Raw genomic sequence first — 16944 nt, 5'->3', positions numbered from 1 at the left:
GGCGTGGTTCTGCCAGAACGTTCTACTCTGGAGGGCTTCCTCCAACAGGCAGATTGAGGGGTGGGCCATGAGACCTGCCTCCTGCACCCACACAGTCCCTGCCCAGGCCCCTTGCCGGCATCCCAGCCCCGGCCTGGAGTCTGTGTTGCCCTGGACCCCTCACCAGCAGCCCCTGGTGAGCAGAGAGAGGGTTTCTGCTTTCTTGGATCACTTCTTGCTTTGTACGTAAAGGAATGTGGACCACACTAACAGCTATGGAGTCTGGCCTATTTCTGTCCCAGTGTCCCCCAGGCGCTGTTAGACACTATCACACGTCATTTGTTGTTTTCCAGAGGAGTATCCCCGTGTGAAGCTGGGGACTCCTCTGGGCCATGGCTCTGCTGGGGAGCCGGCACCGGTGTCCCAGGTGGGGTCTCGGGTCTGGAAGCGCACTGGCCACACCTGCTGCAGACACAGGATGGGCCCATCATGTCCCCAGTTCTGGGGGCCCCAGAGCTCTGCAGGCGTGGCTCCTTTCCTCCCCCTTCCCCATGCTTTGCTCCTTTCTGGGGACATGCAGTGTGAGGCTGGGGTGACCCTGCCCACTGGGGACTCTGGACAGCCGGCGATCCGAGTGTGCCCAAAACTGTGCCCACCCACATACCAGCTTGTTCTGCTTCGGTTTTCCGACGCAAACCTGTCAAGATCCCGTGAAACCCCATCCTGGGGGCTCTCATGCAGCCTCCACACTCCTGCCGTTCCTGATCCAGCAGGAAGGGGCCTGGAGGCCGGGTGGGACCCCTGCACACTCTGCCACAGTGGGGCAGTGGCAAAGTGGAGAGCCCTGGAGAGGGTGTTTGTGTCCTGGGGCTGCACCACAGGGGACCACAGACTGGGAGCTTCAAACAGCAGACCTTTGCACTGCCACAGTCTGGAGGCCCCAGGTCCCAAATCCAGGTGTGGGCAGAACCGCTTGGAGGTGCTAGGGGAGCCCCCCTTCCTGCCTCTTCCAGCCTCTGGGGGGGGATTTCCTGGCTCGTGGTCCCATCACTCCATCCTCCCTCCACCTTCATGTGGCCTCTCCCTTCTCTCTGTTCTTTTGCCTCTTATAAGGACATTGGTCACAGGATTTAGGGCCCACCCAGATAATCCGGCAAGATTTCATCTAGAGAGCCTTAAATCAGCGGCATGTGCAAAGATCCTTATTCCCAGTAAGGTCACATCCAGAGGCTCTGACTGGACTCACGTGGGAGTGTGGGGCACTGTTCCGCCCACCACACATGCTTTCTCTCCTTACAGCTTGCTTCCGGCAGACACTAGCTCACTTTCTCTTTTGCAAAAGGGTGAGGTGGATAAAATCTCTTCTCTGCCCCCAGTCACCCCTTTCCCCACACAGGTGTGAGTCCTTCCCCCATGAGGGCCGACGGTAAAGTCAGCACCCAGCTCGGAGAAGGGGTTACTCTGAGGGGCTCAGGAGGGAGGACCCCCGGTTTTGAGAAGGACAGTCATGTAGTCAGGGTTGGGGGACAGCCCCAGGCCCTGACTCCCAGGAGCAGCCCCGCTGGAGCAGAGCTGAGAAGCCCCTTGCTTCTCTGGCTTCTCTGATGAGGGAGCAGTGGTGTTCCTCCACGGGGCAGGAGACAGGCCCAGCCCCGGGACACAGACAAACAGCACAGCACATGGAGCTGCCCTCCTTTTCGTTGGGCATCGAACTAACTCATCCCAAAGTTGACTGTAGAATGGGACCAGCATAAGGACTGTTTCTGAAGTAATGATATTTTCACGGGAAAGGCACACGCAGGCAGCTGAGCAGGTGGGCACCCCAGGGCTGCGGTCACAGGACGGCAGCGGCCCACAGCCAGTGTCCAGCCTCCTCAGTCACACCACCCTGGACGATGCCACTGTAAGAGGCCACTGCCCCTCTTGGGAGGGTCCCCCCACCCTCTGATGGCTGATCTCACAGGGTGGGGAAAAGTCCAGAAAGGCAGGTGCGTGGCCAGCACATGTACCACGTCCCTGTGAGTTTGCCGTGGCTGCTCTAATGACTTCCCACGAAACCAGGGGCTTCACGGGCCCCAGACGCCGTCTCATGGCTCTGGAGGCCAGGCATCTCAGAGAGGCACACGGGGCGGCATTCCTGACAGGGGCCTGACTGGGCGGGGTAGAGCAGCGGTGGCCAGCCCTGCGAGGTTGGCTGGGCTGTCCCGGGACCCCCAGTGTCACTCAGGACAAGCTGGTGAAGCCTGAAGACTGAACTTACTTTCACAGGCCGTTTGCCCCGTTGCTGACCGTTTTCCTTCAGGATGAGAAATGAAAACGCCCAGGCAGCGGCTGAAGACAATAATGGTGGCATGTGGTTGCTGTCCCTGTCATAGTTCGGGAAGCCCAGGCAGGAACACTTAAAGCTGGACCTGTGTGTGGAGAAGCCGTTCTCCCCAGACTGGGTAGGAAGTGAGGAATCTTCTAGAAAATGCTCCCGGCTGTGTTATGTAAGACACACCAAGCTACTTCATTAGCTCTGTGCTTTTCTGAGGAGCACTCACTGCTGCTGCTCTTTCTTCAGCTCCAACACTGAGCAGTCCCTAACTTCTGGAACCCTGGGCAGAGCGGCCGCTGTGGGAAGAGCAGTGCCCTGCCATCCGGCCCACTCCAGGGACACACGGTGCACCTGTCCTGAGCCGCAGGAAGCCTGCTCATCCCCACTTTTCCTGCTTGGAACCTCCCTGGGCCGCACAGCCGGCCCCTCACCACCGGGCTCGATTGACACAGGCATCCACTGCCATGGCCCGGGCCTTGCCATCGGGTGACGAGCTGGTAGCCTGGCCGTCAAATGCAGTGCCATTCACCCTTGACCCTTACGCACCTACCGGAGCGGCAGCTGGCCCACGTGGTTGGGTTCGAAACTCTCCTGGTTTTCCCGAGCCTCGTGCAAAGCATGGCTAAGAGTTCTCACCGTTAGGGGAGTTCAGCCCCAAGGAAGGCCCCGCTCCATCCATGTCTCTGGTGTTGGCCTTGGCCCAGGGCCCTTTTCCCACTGAGGTTACTTAGTCCTGCCTCCGGCTGTGCCTTCTATCTCGTCAGCTTTGCCTGGGGGCCCCCACCGGGCTGTTCCCCACACCAGTTGCTGGCCACCTGTGGGTTTTTGCATCACAAAAGGTAAGCAGAATGGCAGATGCTGCCCCTCCGTGGCACCTCCTGCATTTCCGGTACTCAGTGGCCACACGTGGCTGGTGGCTGCTGTATTACACGGCACAGAGAGAGGACCTTCCCACCATCGCAGGAAGTCTGCCGGGTGGCGCTGGCCTCTGGATGGTCTGGACTCCATCCCCAGCGCCTGGTGCTCTGGGAGGGGTTTCCATAGACCCTAGAGGTCCTGTGGACACTCAGCACAAAGCCTAGTGCCCCAGCGCCCCCTTCAGTGGGGTCCCAGCACCACCCAGCTCCCTGCAGCGCTGGGCACAGAGCCGTCCCACGAGGCCGCAGGGCACTCCGCTCCAAGCTCGGGGCTGCAGATGGCGTTCACTAGACAGGCCTGCTTCTTGGCTTCTTGCTGGTACCCACGGGGCTCTGCTTTTTTCTGGAATTCACAAGAGGAATTTGACAGAAGCTCCAGCTCCAAATTCAGTTAGGCGTCCAGCGGTTGGAGCCCCCAGACAGGAGACTGGCAGAGCTTACAAGATACCAGACGGTACGGTGGCCTCCTTTCATCTCGGTTGGATACTTTGTGGCAAGAGAACTGCAAGTTTTAATTTCCAGGCCTGATAGAACAGTGAACGACTGACCACCCTTCCCACTGGAAACCCGGCAGGCCGGGACCCTGGCCCAGTTGCCTTTGGGGTTTGTTTGTTGGTTCTTGGAGCTGCATCAAATTTCTAGATTCCTCGTACTGTCATAGAGTCCCTGCTTGAAACACGGGACTGTCCCATGAAGCGATAGAAACATATGACGAAACCACATAAAGGTTTGTAAAGTAACGTTCTCCCGACGCTGCGGTCACTCACGATGTAGTGTTGGCCGCAGCCCCCACGGGACCGCGTCAAAGGCACCCGGCGCTGCAGCAGCCCGGGTAGGTGTGTGGATTTTCTAGGGCTGCCGTGACAGTTTACCGGAAACTTCACGGCGGAAACGAAACGGATTTGCTGTCTCAGTTCTGGAGGTCGGAAGTCTGCCCCGGATCTCACTGGACTGAGGTCGGGGGCCGTTCTGAGACTGTAGGGAAGAATCCCTGCTTGCCTGTTCCGCCTTCTAGAGGCCGCCTGCCCTCTCGGCTTGTGGGCCCTCCTCCGTCTCCAGAGTCGGCGGGATGGTGTCTCTCTGACCCTCGCGACGACGCTGGGCTCGCTTGGATAGTCCAGGCCGGTCGCCCCCTTAGAACCACATCGTAAAGCCCCTTTGCCACGCAAGGCCACAAAACCCCTAGAGGCAGGGCATTAGGACATGGACAGCCCTGGTGGCTGTTGCTCCCCCTGCCGTCGTGGTCTGTTAATTCCGCTCGACACAGGCAGGTAGAGCTCCAGACCAGTTCTGAGCGCTGCCTTCTCCCCGCCCTGTGTCTTCTCCTAACGCTCTGTAGACAGGACCCTCGCAGAGAGCACAGGAGAGCAAGAAGTAGCTCAACCCTGGCGGGCTTCAGGGAGGCATGGCGAGGAGACGCCCCTCAGTCTGCCCGAAGCCCCTCAGCTGCTTGAACCCAGCACCTCTGAGGCCCCGGGGGATTCACAACGAGGCTGTGGGGTGGTGAGCACTGGGGGGTGGGTCCAGAGGGTACTTAGGTCCTAGAGTCCTGAGTCCCGGCCTCTCAGACCTCGCTCACATGCTAGGCGAGCTGAGCTGCAGCCCTGGCCTCCCCGAGCGGGGACCACGACCGCTGTGGTCACGTCTCGGCGTCCAATCTGGCACAGGTGCTGATCTCCTGGGACCCAGGGAGAAAGGGCAAGGTTTTTAATGCTTTGCTACCCTGTGTTCCTCACAAGCTGAAAACATAAAGTCTCCCTCGTGCATGCTGTAGCCCTTCTGAGTCATGTAGACGGCACTAAAGGAGACTCCTGGCCAGCGTATACACGCTTGCTACAGAAGAAGGAAAATGTGATCTGCTTTAAACGTTACTTATTACCGTGTTGGTGCAATTCTGCACCCAGAGACCCCCAAGAGCATTGTGTGGGCTCAGTCTGCCCTTAGCTTAAGGGGGCTTTTCCTGGAGGGCTATTAAACAGAAGGGCACTCAGACCTTACCAGAAATTTCTGTCCTGGGCTTCACGTCCACGTAACAAAATTAATGTGGGCGAGTGACCTCCACGTGGCCACATTTGGAGGCTCACCGTTCCTCACAACCTTCCTGAGCTACTTCCTGTGCCTATTTGCAGGTGAGGAAGCCAAAGCCCAGTGTAGGTCCTGGCTGGCCACCTGCCCAGCGCGCCCTGGAGCCTGCGGAAACTGAGGTCCTCCTCAGAGCCCTGTAGCCCGGGCTGCGGGCCATCTCGGGGCCGCTCCAAGAGCCTGCCTTTCATGGAGACACTCGGTGGGGAATGGCTGTCTGTTCCCACTTTAGCAGCTCAGAGAACTGGTGCCCCCTCCTGAACTCCCCACCACCCCTGGCCGGGAGGGTGGCCTGACACCCAGAGCCTGTCCTGGCGGGCTTGTGGCTCCTAGCGCCAATGACAGGGGCCATTTTCCCCCCCTAAACTGGTCATGCCTGGTCCTCTGGGTGGATTTGGACGTGTGACCTAGTGGGAAAGTACCCAGGCAGTGTCTCAGCACTTTGGACCGCTCTGCCTCCGCTGTCCCCTACAAAGGGGACCGTGCCCCGCAGTTCCCGTTCCCCCGCCTGCAGTTCCTCGGGGAAACGGAGGTGAACGGCCCTGGCTGCGGTCCTTCCCTCTCATGTGACGTCCCAGTGTCCCAGGCGAGGGTAGGGATAGGCCTGGCACGCCCTTCCTGTGGTTCTGCCCCATACCTGGGATGGAATGAGCCAGACTTTGTGGGAAGGAGCCTGACACCCCATCCCCATGAGATCTCTGGGCATCCTGCCTCTGGCCTTGTGTCCAAGTCCCATGCTCCCCGGTGAGCCATGTCGACGGCCTTGCCCCACCCCTGCGTGGGGAAGGGGCCTGCTGGCCTCTGGTTTAGGCCTTAGTCCCCGGAGAAATCACCGCCCGAGCCTCAAGGAAGCGGCAGGAAGGGGGAGCCAGCCCCAGCCGAGCCTTAGAGCAGGTTCTGTCCACCGGAACCGCGCATGTGTTGGCCGTTGTCCTCACCACCCTCTGGGCGGTGAGCACCTGCCCCCCCCCTCCGGGGCTCGTGAGATCAGAGCAGCGGTCACAGGCCGTGAGCAGGTGGAGCCCGAAGCCGCGCGTTCTCTCATCAGCCGTCCCGCCGCCCGGCTGGGTGGGGTGACTAGGATGGCCGGGCCGGTGTGCTGCCTTCCGGCGAGGCATTTGCATACGCGGGGTGTGACCTCGCTTCCAAACGTAGGTGCGCCCACGGGGTCATTCCAAACAGAGCCTTCAACTTGGGGACCACAGAGCACTTCAGGGGTGTCCTGACCCGCTGAACCAGAAGCAGCATTGATGTGATCTCATCCTCTAGGAGAGCCCCCATGGCCATCACAGGTTCTCCAGGGGTAGAGGAGACACAATGACGGGAAGGAGGCAGGGAGATGGGTTTGCGCGTCCTCATCCTGCCCCGGGTGCTGAGCCGCCCATAATAACTCCGGCAGAGGCTGGTGAGCCCGTGAGGGGCTGCTCCTGTGGGTCACAGAGGCAGAGTCTCACGGGGCAGCAGGACTCGAGACACACTCATGTGTGCTAGGTGCTTTGTTCGTGACTCTGTCCTCATAGAGCTCCCATAATGCCCCCGGCACTGACCGCGTGGCCTTCCCTCCTGGAAGTGGCTGTGCAGGACTTGAAGCACTCCCTGTAAGTATGAAATTGAATGTGGCATGGAACGTTCTGGAACTCTGTAACATGGAATAACCACCCCTGCTTCTGGCCTGCCCACACACTCACCCCTAACAGTCCCCATGCTGTCTTGACTTTCTGTCCTCCTTGGTCTTTAAACATGCCTTGTGCCTGTGTCCTTGGAGCTGGGACGTCAGGGTTCCCAGGATTATTAAAAGGTCCCCACAGCCAGCCCTGGTTCCGGGGAGTGGGACTCAGCATCGTGTGCCAGGCTTGGACAGGGATGGCCTTGAACCCAGCCTGGAATGAGGCCATGCTGGGGACGGGGCTGGGGGAGCCGTTCTGGCCACTGGTTGTCGGGGGTGCAGCCGGGTGTCAGCCTCCCACCCCAGAAATCCTGAGGCTCGGTGCTGCCTTGTGGTCCGGAACCAACCCATGGGTGACGATAATGACCGTGCTGAGCACCTTCGTCCAGTGGGCCCCGTGCTAGCACGTGGCTCATCTTGTGTCTTCCCCGTGGTCGCCCTGGGAGGCAAGTCCAGTCTGTATAGGAAAACACTGGGCTCCGTGACGTTAAGGCAGCAAGGAAGCGCCAAGGCTGGCTGACAGAGGAGAGCCCGTGAGCGGGGCGGGGAGAGGGGGGTGCGCTCTAGGTTGGGAAGCAGCTGCCAGGGTGGGTAGTCCTGACCCAAGGGCCACGGGGAGGACAGGTTGAGAGGGGGAGGGACTGCTGGGACAGTGGTGTGGGAATGTAGGACTCTGAATCGTGATCAACAAGGGAACCATGCCAGTCTAGGCAGGTGGTGAGCACCTGGGGCTCCACCAAGGTCAGGGCCTCGGCTGTGTGCGGGGCAGCTCCCGGGACAGCTCTGGTCCCGTAAGCAAGCCGCTGAAGAGACAGAGAGCCTGACGGCACAGACGCAGTCTCATAGGACACAAGGGTGGGAGGATGTGGGCTGAAGTGCATGCCGTGGCCCCGGGGGACGTGGGACCACGGTCAGCGGGACCCACGGCCCTGCCAGGTGCCCAAGCGTCAGACCGGCATCAGGAACAGCCAGGGAGCTGGGAAGGTACCGGGCACAAGTAAGGTCACAGGGTGGACAGTGCGGGCTGGCGTGGACTTAACGTGATTTCAGAGGGACGGAGCCAGCCCACCCCGCAGCCGCCTGAAAGCAGGTTGGGGGCCGCCCCTCCCAGGAGGCAGGGGGCCAGGTGACAGCCACCACTCCGAGTGATCACGTGAACGCCAAAGCAAACACCTGCTCCCGAGGCAGGTGAGCCTTCAGGCGCCATAACGAGGCGTGGCGAGAGCTCGCCATTTCCACGTCCCCGTAGTTGTTAGGTGCTGCCTAACCCAGTGTCTCTAACGCCCTCCGGGACGCTGCTGCCTGTGCCCTTCCCTGCCCCTCCCTCGCACCCCGCTAACCGGCTGCGCGTGCTCCACAGGCTGCGTCATCACCATCTCTGGCCGCATGACCTTCACAAGCAACAAGTCCATGGAGATCGAGGTCCTGGTGGACGCCGACCCCGTGGTGGACGACTCGCAGAAGCGGTACCGGGCGGCCAGCGCCTTCTTCACCTACGTGTCCCTGAGCCAGGAGGGCAGGTCGCTGCCTGTGCCGCAGCTCGTGGTGAGTGAGTGCCCGCCCTTCTGGGGGGCAAGGCCCCGGCCTGGCCGCTCCCTGCCCCCGTGACCTTGGCTGTCCTGCCCCTCCAACGGGAGGGCCTTTCCCTGGGGGCTGTGAGGTCAGACCGGGCCAACAGCACAAGAGGGCCCTCCTCACCGGCTCCTTGCTCTGGGGCTTCTCTCTCAAGGCTGCGTACAGGGCCCAGGGACTCCTGGCGCTGTGTGTAAAAGCTAAAATGGGGCTGAGGACCCTCCTGAGGGCTGGGTTCTCAAGAAGCCTTGGCCTGAGTGTCCTGCCTGATGGGGACTGAGCCAGGCCCCAACAGCATGGGGCTGGGCATTGGGGACCCAGTGGCTGCTGCCACCGCAGTGTCCCGGACCTGGAATCCCAGCAACCGACAAGTGCTGGACGTTGGGAGAGTCGAGGAGAGTCAGGGAGCCAGAGGCAGCCGAGGTTCAGAGTGGGGATGGGGAAGGGGGGGTGAGTGGGGAGGGTGCTCGGCTGGAAGGTACTCGGGGACTGCGGAAGGAACGCACGTATGCGTGTTCGCTCGCTGATTAAGGTCTCCCTCGAGGCCAGTGATGGTTCTACCGGAGGCCTCGCACATCCCTTACCAGTGCCGCTCGCAGGGGTGTCCCTCCTGGACCACGTCCAGACACTAGCTGCCTGCCTCCTGCTGCTCGCCACAGCCAGAGCCACCCTGGCCCTGGGATGGGGCCCCCACTGCTGGCTCCCCTGTCACCCGGCGAGGACCCCTCAGGTCAACAAGGCCGAGGCCCCTGTGGAGGGTCCTGCACCCCATCCTGGGAGCCCAGGTTTGGATTCAGCACATGACCTGGGGCGGCTCGGGCCGCTCCTAATTGCTCCCGAGCCTGTCGCGAGAGGCAGCTCTCCTGGGCCTGCAGTCAGAGCTCCCTGCCCTCCGAGGGGTGAGGGGGAGCGGGCAGAGTGGCTGGGGCCGGGGGCGCCTCTCTCAAGCAGCTGGCGCTTTGTGGCCCCCTGCCGCTGCCCCCCGGGAGAGCCTGGGCCTCCAGCAGGAGGAGAGCAGGCACCGAGAACCCACGACAGGCAGGCCACAGGGAAGACCTCACTTCTTTCCCACGTGCCCCTCCCCCAGCCCCGCAGCGACCCCGTCAGAGCTGTACCCCCCGCCGCCCCCAAGGCGGGGAGCCCCACACAGCCCTCCGACCTGCCTTACCTGAGTGTGAGGACCAGGGGTGGGTGTGCCTCCCATACGCTGACCCACAGCCCCGCAGCCTTGGCAGGATGGCTCCGCCCCCACCCTGTCCCCTTGGCCGAGGTGTGTCTGTTCCCCCTGACCGCCCTAGGCCTTGACCTTTGTGGCCACCTGTCTCTGGGTCTTGGGCCACTTCTCAAAACCTCACCTGCTTCTCGTGGTCCTCAAACACAGGCTTTCCCCACTTCTCTCCTGGACCGTTGTCCCATCTTCCATATCGTCACAGTGCCCCATCCCGAATGCTGAATTCTGTCTCACACAGGCAAATACTTGCTCCCTGTTCTCGGCCTCTGGGCTCCAGCAGCGCGGCCCGATCCAAGCACGCTCTGTGCCTTTGCCTCGCCAGCCTGGCGTGATGCCCCAGGCCTCAGTGGAGCCTGTGCTCCCTTGGCATAGGACCGCAGTGTCCAGATGGTCAATCCATGACCCCCAAAACACCAGGCCCTGATGGCTGCCTGCCGTGCCCTTCCCTCCTCCTTGGTTGGGTCCAGGCCTCATGCCACGAGCTTTGTTCTGCGTTCACTGTTCAGGCCCCGATCAGCTTTGCCAGCTCTGCCTCTCCCCATGGGGTCCCAGCACGCATCTCAAACGTGATTTGTCCTGAGTTGAACTCGTTGTCTTTCCCCAGAAAATCCCACTGGTCCTCACGGGTTCCCTCTCTCAGTGAGCCTGGGAACGTGCCTGGCTCCTCTCTCCCCTCTCTTGCTCAGCCCCCACACCCACTGTCCCTATGCCCCATGGCTGCCTGGGTCACTGCTCAGCCCCACCCGGTATGGCCCCAGGCCAGCTGCCCTCTACCTGACACCACACTGGAGCCCAGGGAGCTTGTTAAAACTGAATCAGGTTTTCTCCCTCTCCCGCCTGATCTGCTCAGCAGCCTCTGTGCCCTCAGCACAGGGTCCAGTGACACTGGCTTCTCTGGCCTCAGGTCCCAGACTTGTTCCTGCCTCGGGACCTTTGCACACACTGTCTGCCTGGACGCCTTCCCTCAGACTGTTGTGGAGCCAGGTCCTTTCACTGTTTCTCAGCTAGCTCGTCCTTAGATGACCTTCCCTCCACACTGGAGATAAAGCCTGACCCCTACCACTGCCCAGCGACTCCGTCCCCATATCATCTCCCGGCAGCCAGCACCATCTCCGATCCTCTGGTACATCCGGCCCATCATGTGATTCCAGGATACCCGGCACAGAGTGGGGCTCAGGAAAATGCCCGTGGGTGGCTGATGGGCTTGCTGGCCTCTCCAGCCACATTCCTCCCCCACACTGCCCAGTGTCCTGCTGCTGGACAGTCGGCAACTGCATGTCCCTGAGCACCCCAGGGACTCTAATCCTAACACCACCCCCACTGTCACGCGCACACGTGCTGTCATCTGCTGCCTGCGGTCTGGTCAGGGCGCTGGTGCACGACTGTGTGGTCCCAGGCTCACTCTTCTTGGGTGTGCCTCTGTTTCCTCATCTGTACCACGGGGACAGCCCTAGTGTAGTGCCTGCTGCGAAGGGGGGGTGAGGGCTCTGTGGGCTACTTTACGTGTCTGGGAGCGCCACACTCATCCGCTGCTGTTTGCTGTGCTTTGGGGAGCCCTCCCACTGGAGCTGACGCCCTCCTGGAGGGAGCCAGTAAGCAAGTGGGGACAAGGGACCGTGTGAGACGCTGGGGAGAGTCCTGAGGGAAGAAGCAGGAGGTGGGGATCGGCATCCCCTGGGAGAGTTGTTGCTGCCTAAGGAGGTTCCTTCCGAGGAGGACCACACAGACCGCTGGTTCAAGTGGGACCTGGTGTTGGGGGCAGGGGAGCCATTTCCCAGAGACTATCTGGGTCAGAGGAACCAGGGACTCGGAGATCTGGGGCTGGAGCTGGCTGCCCGAAAGGGGAGAGGAGGGGGCAAGAACACACCAGAGGCCACCCCGCTGATCCTGGCCAGGCCCAGCCCCGGGACCCAGCCTCCTGACCACACGGGGCCTTTCCTCCGCTGTCAGCTGAGGGGGCTCAGCGGCCTACAGGGCTCCCCACGTGGGTACGAGAGTAAGCACAGCCGAGGAGTCAGACCATCTTCATTTCGCAAAGGCTCGTTCTGAGTAACTGTAAACTCACGGGGTTTTCTGGCCAGGTCCAAATTGCTTGCCGTAGCTGAGCTGTAGGCTCGCCCGCCCAGGAGCCCAGCAGCTGCTGTGGGCTGCCCCTGGCCAGCATGCACCCCGGAACTCAGCCTGATGGGGAGGTCGGTGCTGCAGCCAGGAGCCAGAGGTCCGGCCTCCTGTGGACAGTGCCTGCGGGCCAGGAGCCCTTAGTGGGGGTACCCATGACCTTCACAGAGGCAGAAAGCAGTCCTGGGTCTGGGCCAGTCTATGTGCCTGTCCTTTTTCTAGAAACCCCTGTTGTGGGCCACAGGTGGAGGGCCAGCCCAGAGGAAGGGGTGCTGGTGCCAGCAGGTGGGGCAAGACACCCGCCTGAATGAAGGGGACAGTGGCTGAATCCCTAGGTTTGAGGGGCCGGCCGTTAGCGACGGCCGTGTCTTCCAGCCGGCCGGCTGCACGCTGATCCAGGCTGTTCCGGCTTGCTAATTAAAGATGGTCTTTGATTCTTCATGGAGGTGGCCTGGGGCCGAGCCTCTGGCAGGGAGGGTGGGCAGCTCCCCAGAGAGGTTTTTGGCTCATCCTGTGCATATACTCCCTTGAGGACGCCCATGTGACACCATCTGTCCCCCCGAAGCACACACGGGCTCCCCGCCGCCAGCGTGCCTGTGCCCGTGGGGGGCACTCGGCCCTCCTCCCCTCCCCGCCCCCCGTTGTCAGCAATTCTACCTCCTGCCTATTTTTAGCTTCCATCCCCAGGGCCTGGCTGACACGGAAGGCAGCGGTGCTGTTTGGAGTTTTTCTTGATGAATATTTTATGTCGGATGGCTGCGCCGAGGCCAGCAGTTGCTGGCGCTTTCCAGGCTAATCAGTAAAGAAGCAAGTGCGGAGCATGGAGCCAGGCTACTGGTCCGGACAGCAGGCCCAGGCCCCCCGGCTGCCCTGCCTCTCTCTGAAGGCCTCTCTGTGGCCATGACCTCTGACCTGGGGGGTGGAGACACGCCCCGGATTTCGCTGAGCTCTGCTCAAAAGGGGGCCAGTGCAGAGACAGGGTGGACACCTCCAGGGTCTCAGGTTGGTCCTGGAACGCCCTGTGGGTGACTTTTTCTAGCCCTTTTTCATGTCCAGGGGTGTGAGGACCACATTGTGTGTGTTAAAGACAGAGTCGGCACTGTTCTGGGCGCCCACCTGCCTCCCATGCCCTGGCTGAGTCCTGGGTGCCACTGCCCCCGAGGTCCTCCTGGGGGATGTGTGAGGACGGAGGCACCAGCAGTGCAGGAGTCCTGGCCTGCTGTGAGGATGATGTGGGTCCACACAGGGCCCCATGGGCTGAGGGGGAAGCCTGGAGCCCATCCCAGGCTTGTAGGCGGTACAGGGTTTAAGCCCTTCATTACTTTGTGGATCTTTTGGAAAAGGAATGTTTGCCCCTGTGAACTGAGGCCCACATGGGGGCAGCAGCGGGGGCAGCGTCGAAGCAGGAGTGCTCTGCTCCCAGGAAGCCCAGACCACAGTGAGCCCCATCATGAAGGGTCTTGGTCACAGAGTGTCTTGGTCAGGCTTGTAGACACCCACCTCTTGCTAGACCAGGGCCTGGACCCGTCTCAGCCAGTGAAATGGCCTGGAAGTATTTTCTAGGTTAAAATGGGAGGTGGTGAGGAAATCAGGGGTGCAGCCATCCCTCTGTCCTTTTTGTGCGAGGCTCACCTCAGCCCGTGAGCTCCACACGGAGCACCGTAAAACACGTGTGTGGAAGGCACGTTATTTTCACGCTTACTGAGCACCCACTCAAGATGCCCAGGGGTGCCTGCCTAGGCCCGTGCATAGGCATGGCCATTCCCTGTCACCTGGGAAGGGACGGGTGGGGTGGGTGTCCCAGGTACCCATAGTGACCACAGTCCGGTCCTAAGGAGCTGGGGTGTCCATGGAATGCTGACCTACTTCCCCTGTGCTATTGGATCCGGCCCAGGTACGCAGGGGAGAGGGTGCCCATCCCGCAGACAGGCAACCAGATGGCAGGACCCTGAGCCTCAGTTTCCCCACTGGAGCCATCCCGGGCCTCTCACCAGCCACCAGCCCCCCGCTTCTCTAGACGCATGCCTGAGCCCAGGCATGTGGCATGGCAGAGGCCAGAGTCCTCCAGATGGCCCCGTTCCTCAGCCAACAAGGAGACGGCCACTCTGCTGACCATGGCCAGGCCTGCTCTGCACAGCCCACCGTGGCAAGAGGAGCCACGCCCCCGGCTTGTAAGACAGCGTGTCCCTACACAGGGCTTGTCGTGGCCTGGGTCCCCGGCGTGGGGAGATGCGTCAGCGGGCCAGAATGACTTCCTAACTTGAGAAACTCAGATGCGCCGTGGTGCAACACGGTTGATGCTGTTCCTGGAAGGGTGTGAGAAGCCGCACGACCAATGGGAGCCGTGCTCCCTGCCGCCCCTCCTTGCCGTCCTGCACGGGGGGGGGGGGGGTCCAGGATGAGACTCTTTGTGAAGCTTCTTGACCCAGTGTTCCATTCTCTCCCTCAGTTCTGGGTGCTTCACAGAAAGTCTGTCTCGTGATAGAAAATGCTCCTGTCAGCTGAGTGGTTCGTGCTGGGAACTTTAGTGTCTGGTGAGAATCGGGGGTGTGGGTGCCCCAGGGGACGTGGGTGACAGGGCGCAGCCCCCGCCTGCACATGTCCCTGGACACTCGGCTGTGTCCCTGACCACTCAGTAACGGCCTCTCTCGCTGGTACAGCCCGTGCTCTGGAGACCCCACCCAGTTCACGTCCAAAAGGCGGAAGGCCCATGGCACCAACGATATACATTTTCCTGTTAAAATGCTGGTAGGTTCTACTCATGAACGACCTGTCTGGTTGCTTCATTGCCACGTTTTCAAATCCTGGTGCGCCCTTCCTATTCTAATTTCTGTAAAGCGGGACAACCCAGCGGCAGGCGCTCCGAGGGCCCTGCTAGGCCTGACCCCGCGTGGTGCCTGGAAGGCGGCTGCAGGAGGGGAGGCCCATGGCTGACACTTGCAGAACATGCAGCGGAAAGGGGGATCCCAGCTGGTCAGGGCGCCCCGGTTCCGCGGTGGCCATCCTGCACTGTCATAGGGGAGAGGCCTGTGCAGGTTGTGGGGACCCAGCCCGGGGCTCGCAGCGGGGCACCCTCCTGCCCGGGCTGTGCTGGGGCAGAAGGTGGCACCGCCTACCCTGAGCACGGACGAAAACACCGCTGCTCGGTGGCACTGTGCTTTCTCTGCAAAGTCCCATGGCAAAGACCCTGTGAATCCAGGGACACGGTACTCAAAATGTAGTCAAAAGTGCAGGGAAGAAACAGGTCCCGGGAACCCCCACAGTGACCAGAAGGATGCGGAAGAGCCTCCCCACACACCGCACGTGCATGTGGACACAGACGGGAGCGTGTCCGCTCTGCCAACAGGACAGGAAGTGCTTCTTCTGGGGCTTTATCCATGCCTTGGTGTGCTGGACGCTCCCAGCCGTGCCTTTGTCACCGGGGCAGGCTCCTGGGGAGACCCCGAATGGGCTGAGCTCTGGACTCGGCTGGGGACAGGTGATGCCTAACTGTGTGTCCGTTGAGCAAAACTACTGGTTTTGAAGCTTTAGCACAAAGACCACACCAATTTGTTATTTGCTTTTTTGGTTTGATCTTCCATTGGTTTGATCATCAGTTAATTCAGCAAATGTTCCCTGGGTCCTCGCTGTGTCCCAGGCACAGTGCTGGCTTCAGACCCAGGACAGGAAAGACGGACTCGACGCACAGTGCGCGCCCACACAGGGTGGGGGGCTCAAGTGAGGGCGCAGGTCCTGGGCCGGGCCCGCCCTCAGCAAATGGCAGTTATGATCTTTAGCCCTGTACGGGGGAGGGGGCGGGGTGCTCCCAGGAGCACGTTCTTTGACCCACCCCCACCCCCACCCTCACCCCCTACGCCTTGGGAGAAGCTGCTGAGAGGCCACCCTGCAGGGCCAAGTCCTGTTTCACCTTCTCTACCAGAGACTGTCACCCTGCGCTGCCTTTCCCTGGCCCCGTGCTCCCTGCCACCCCCTCAGCCTCCTGCCGGCCTCTCCTAAGGGCGTCCACGGCCACACAGCAGATCAGTTCCACAGCGATCTCACTGTTGGAGCCGCTGCGATGAGCCCCCTGGTCTGTGCCTCGGGCAGGGTGGTGAGCGGCTTCCCAGGTGCCCGGCCCCACCCACCGAGGTCGCAGTCACCAGTGGAGCCCTGCTCTGGGGACACAGCTGCTTGCCAGGCTAGGGCTCCCGGATGCCAAGCTTGTCCCTGCCGGGCCGCGTTGAATGGCCCCAGTCATCAGAAGACGTTCTAATTGCCAGCACAATTGTCCCAAGGTCCCTCCTGTCTTACATTATGAAGACTGGAGAGGGTGTGTGCGTGGTTTCCTAATTAAGAATGTCTGTGTCCCTCTGGCCCACAGGAAGCTGTTCTGTCACGACGGGAAACCCTCTTCGCACCAGCCATTCGTTGATTACAAAAAGGACAAGCTATTGATTCTCTTGAGGGTGGGACTTAGTCACTCGCCCTCTGTGCCAAGTTCCAAATGTGTGTTCTCGCAGCACAGAAAATGCAAACTGGGAAACATCTTGTCTGTACTGTGGGCTCTGTGAGCCCCAGGCTTCCCTCCAGGGGCAGGGAGCCCGGGAGACAGCAGCTGGCAGGGGGAGCCGGAGGAGGGAGGGAGAGGCTGATCCGAGGCCCCTGCAGCCGCCAGAGCAGAGAGGGTGGGGGCGCTTCTGACCCCCGGGTCTCTGTGGCTGGGGGAGAGGTGGCAGAGGCCCAGCTCCCTGACAAGGACCCCCGGGGAAGCCCTCCTCCCTGGGCTGCACAGCGGGTGGGCAGACCGGAGTCTGTCTCTGAGGTTGTGTGTGACATGAAGATGTCATGGGTACACACGCGTGCACACATGGCCTGACTGCTGTGCACGTCGGAAAACGCCTTGCCCTGGGAAGGGGGGGCCAGCCCTGAGGCCACATGGCTGAGGCCCAGAGCCTGGGTTCCTTGTCACCCCTCAACGTCCCTTCCTCTTGCCCGTGGGAAGCGGTGCGCCAGGGTCCGAGTCCCCACCCCCGCCCCACAGAGGGTACGAGCGAGCGCTCAGGCCATCCAAAGACACTGGTCT

The 16944-nt window shown here is 61.4% G+C and overlaps 1 protein-coding gene across 3 annotated transcripts in view; it reads left to right on the top strand.

The window, feature by feature from the left end:
* Positions 1–16944, top strand: part of ACOT7 (acyl-CoA thioesterase 7) — a 92036-nt gene that overhangs the window by 68089 nt on the left and 7003 nt on the right. For all 3 annotated transcript variants that reach the window (XM_032863264.1, XM_032863265.1, XM_032863266.1), the window contains exon 8: positions 8322–8506. In XM_032863264.1, coding sequence (XP_032719155.1) covers positions 8322–8506 — 185 coding nt within the window. The remainder of the gene's footprint in view (positions 1–8321; positions 8507–16944) is intronic.

Source organism: Lontra canadensis, unplaced genomic scaffold (assembly GCF_010015895.1).
Source record: "Lontra canadensis isolate GAN:19392208 unplaced genomic scaffold, GSC_riverotter_1.0 scaffold25, whole genome shotgun sequence".
Taxonomy (NCBI): Eukaryota; Metazoa; Chordata; class Mammalia; order Carnivora; family Mustelidae; genus Lontra; species Lontra canadensis.
The sequence above is the reverse complement of the archived record's forward strand: the minus strand, read 5'-3'. Positions and strand labels throughout refer to the sequence as shown.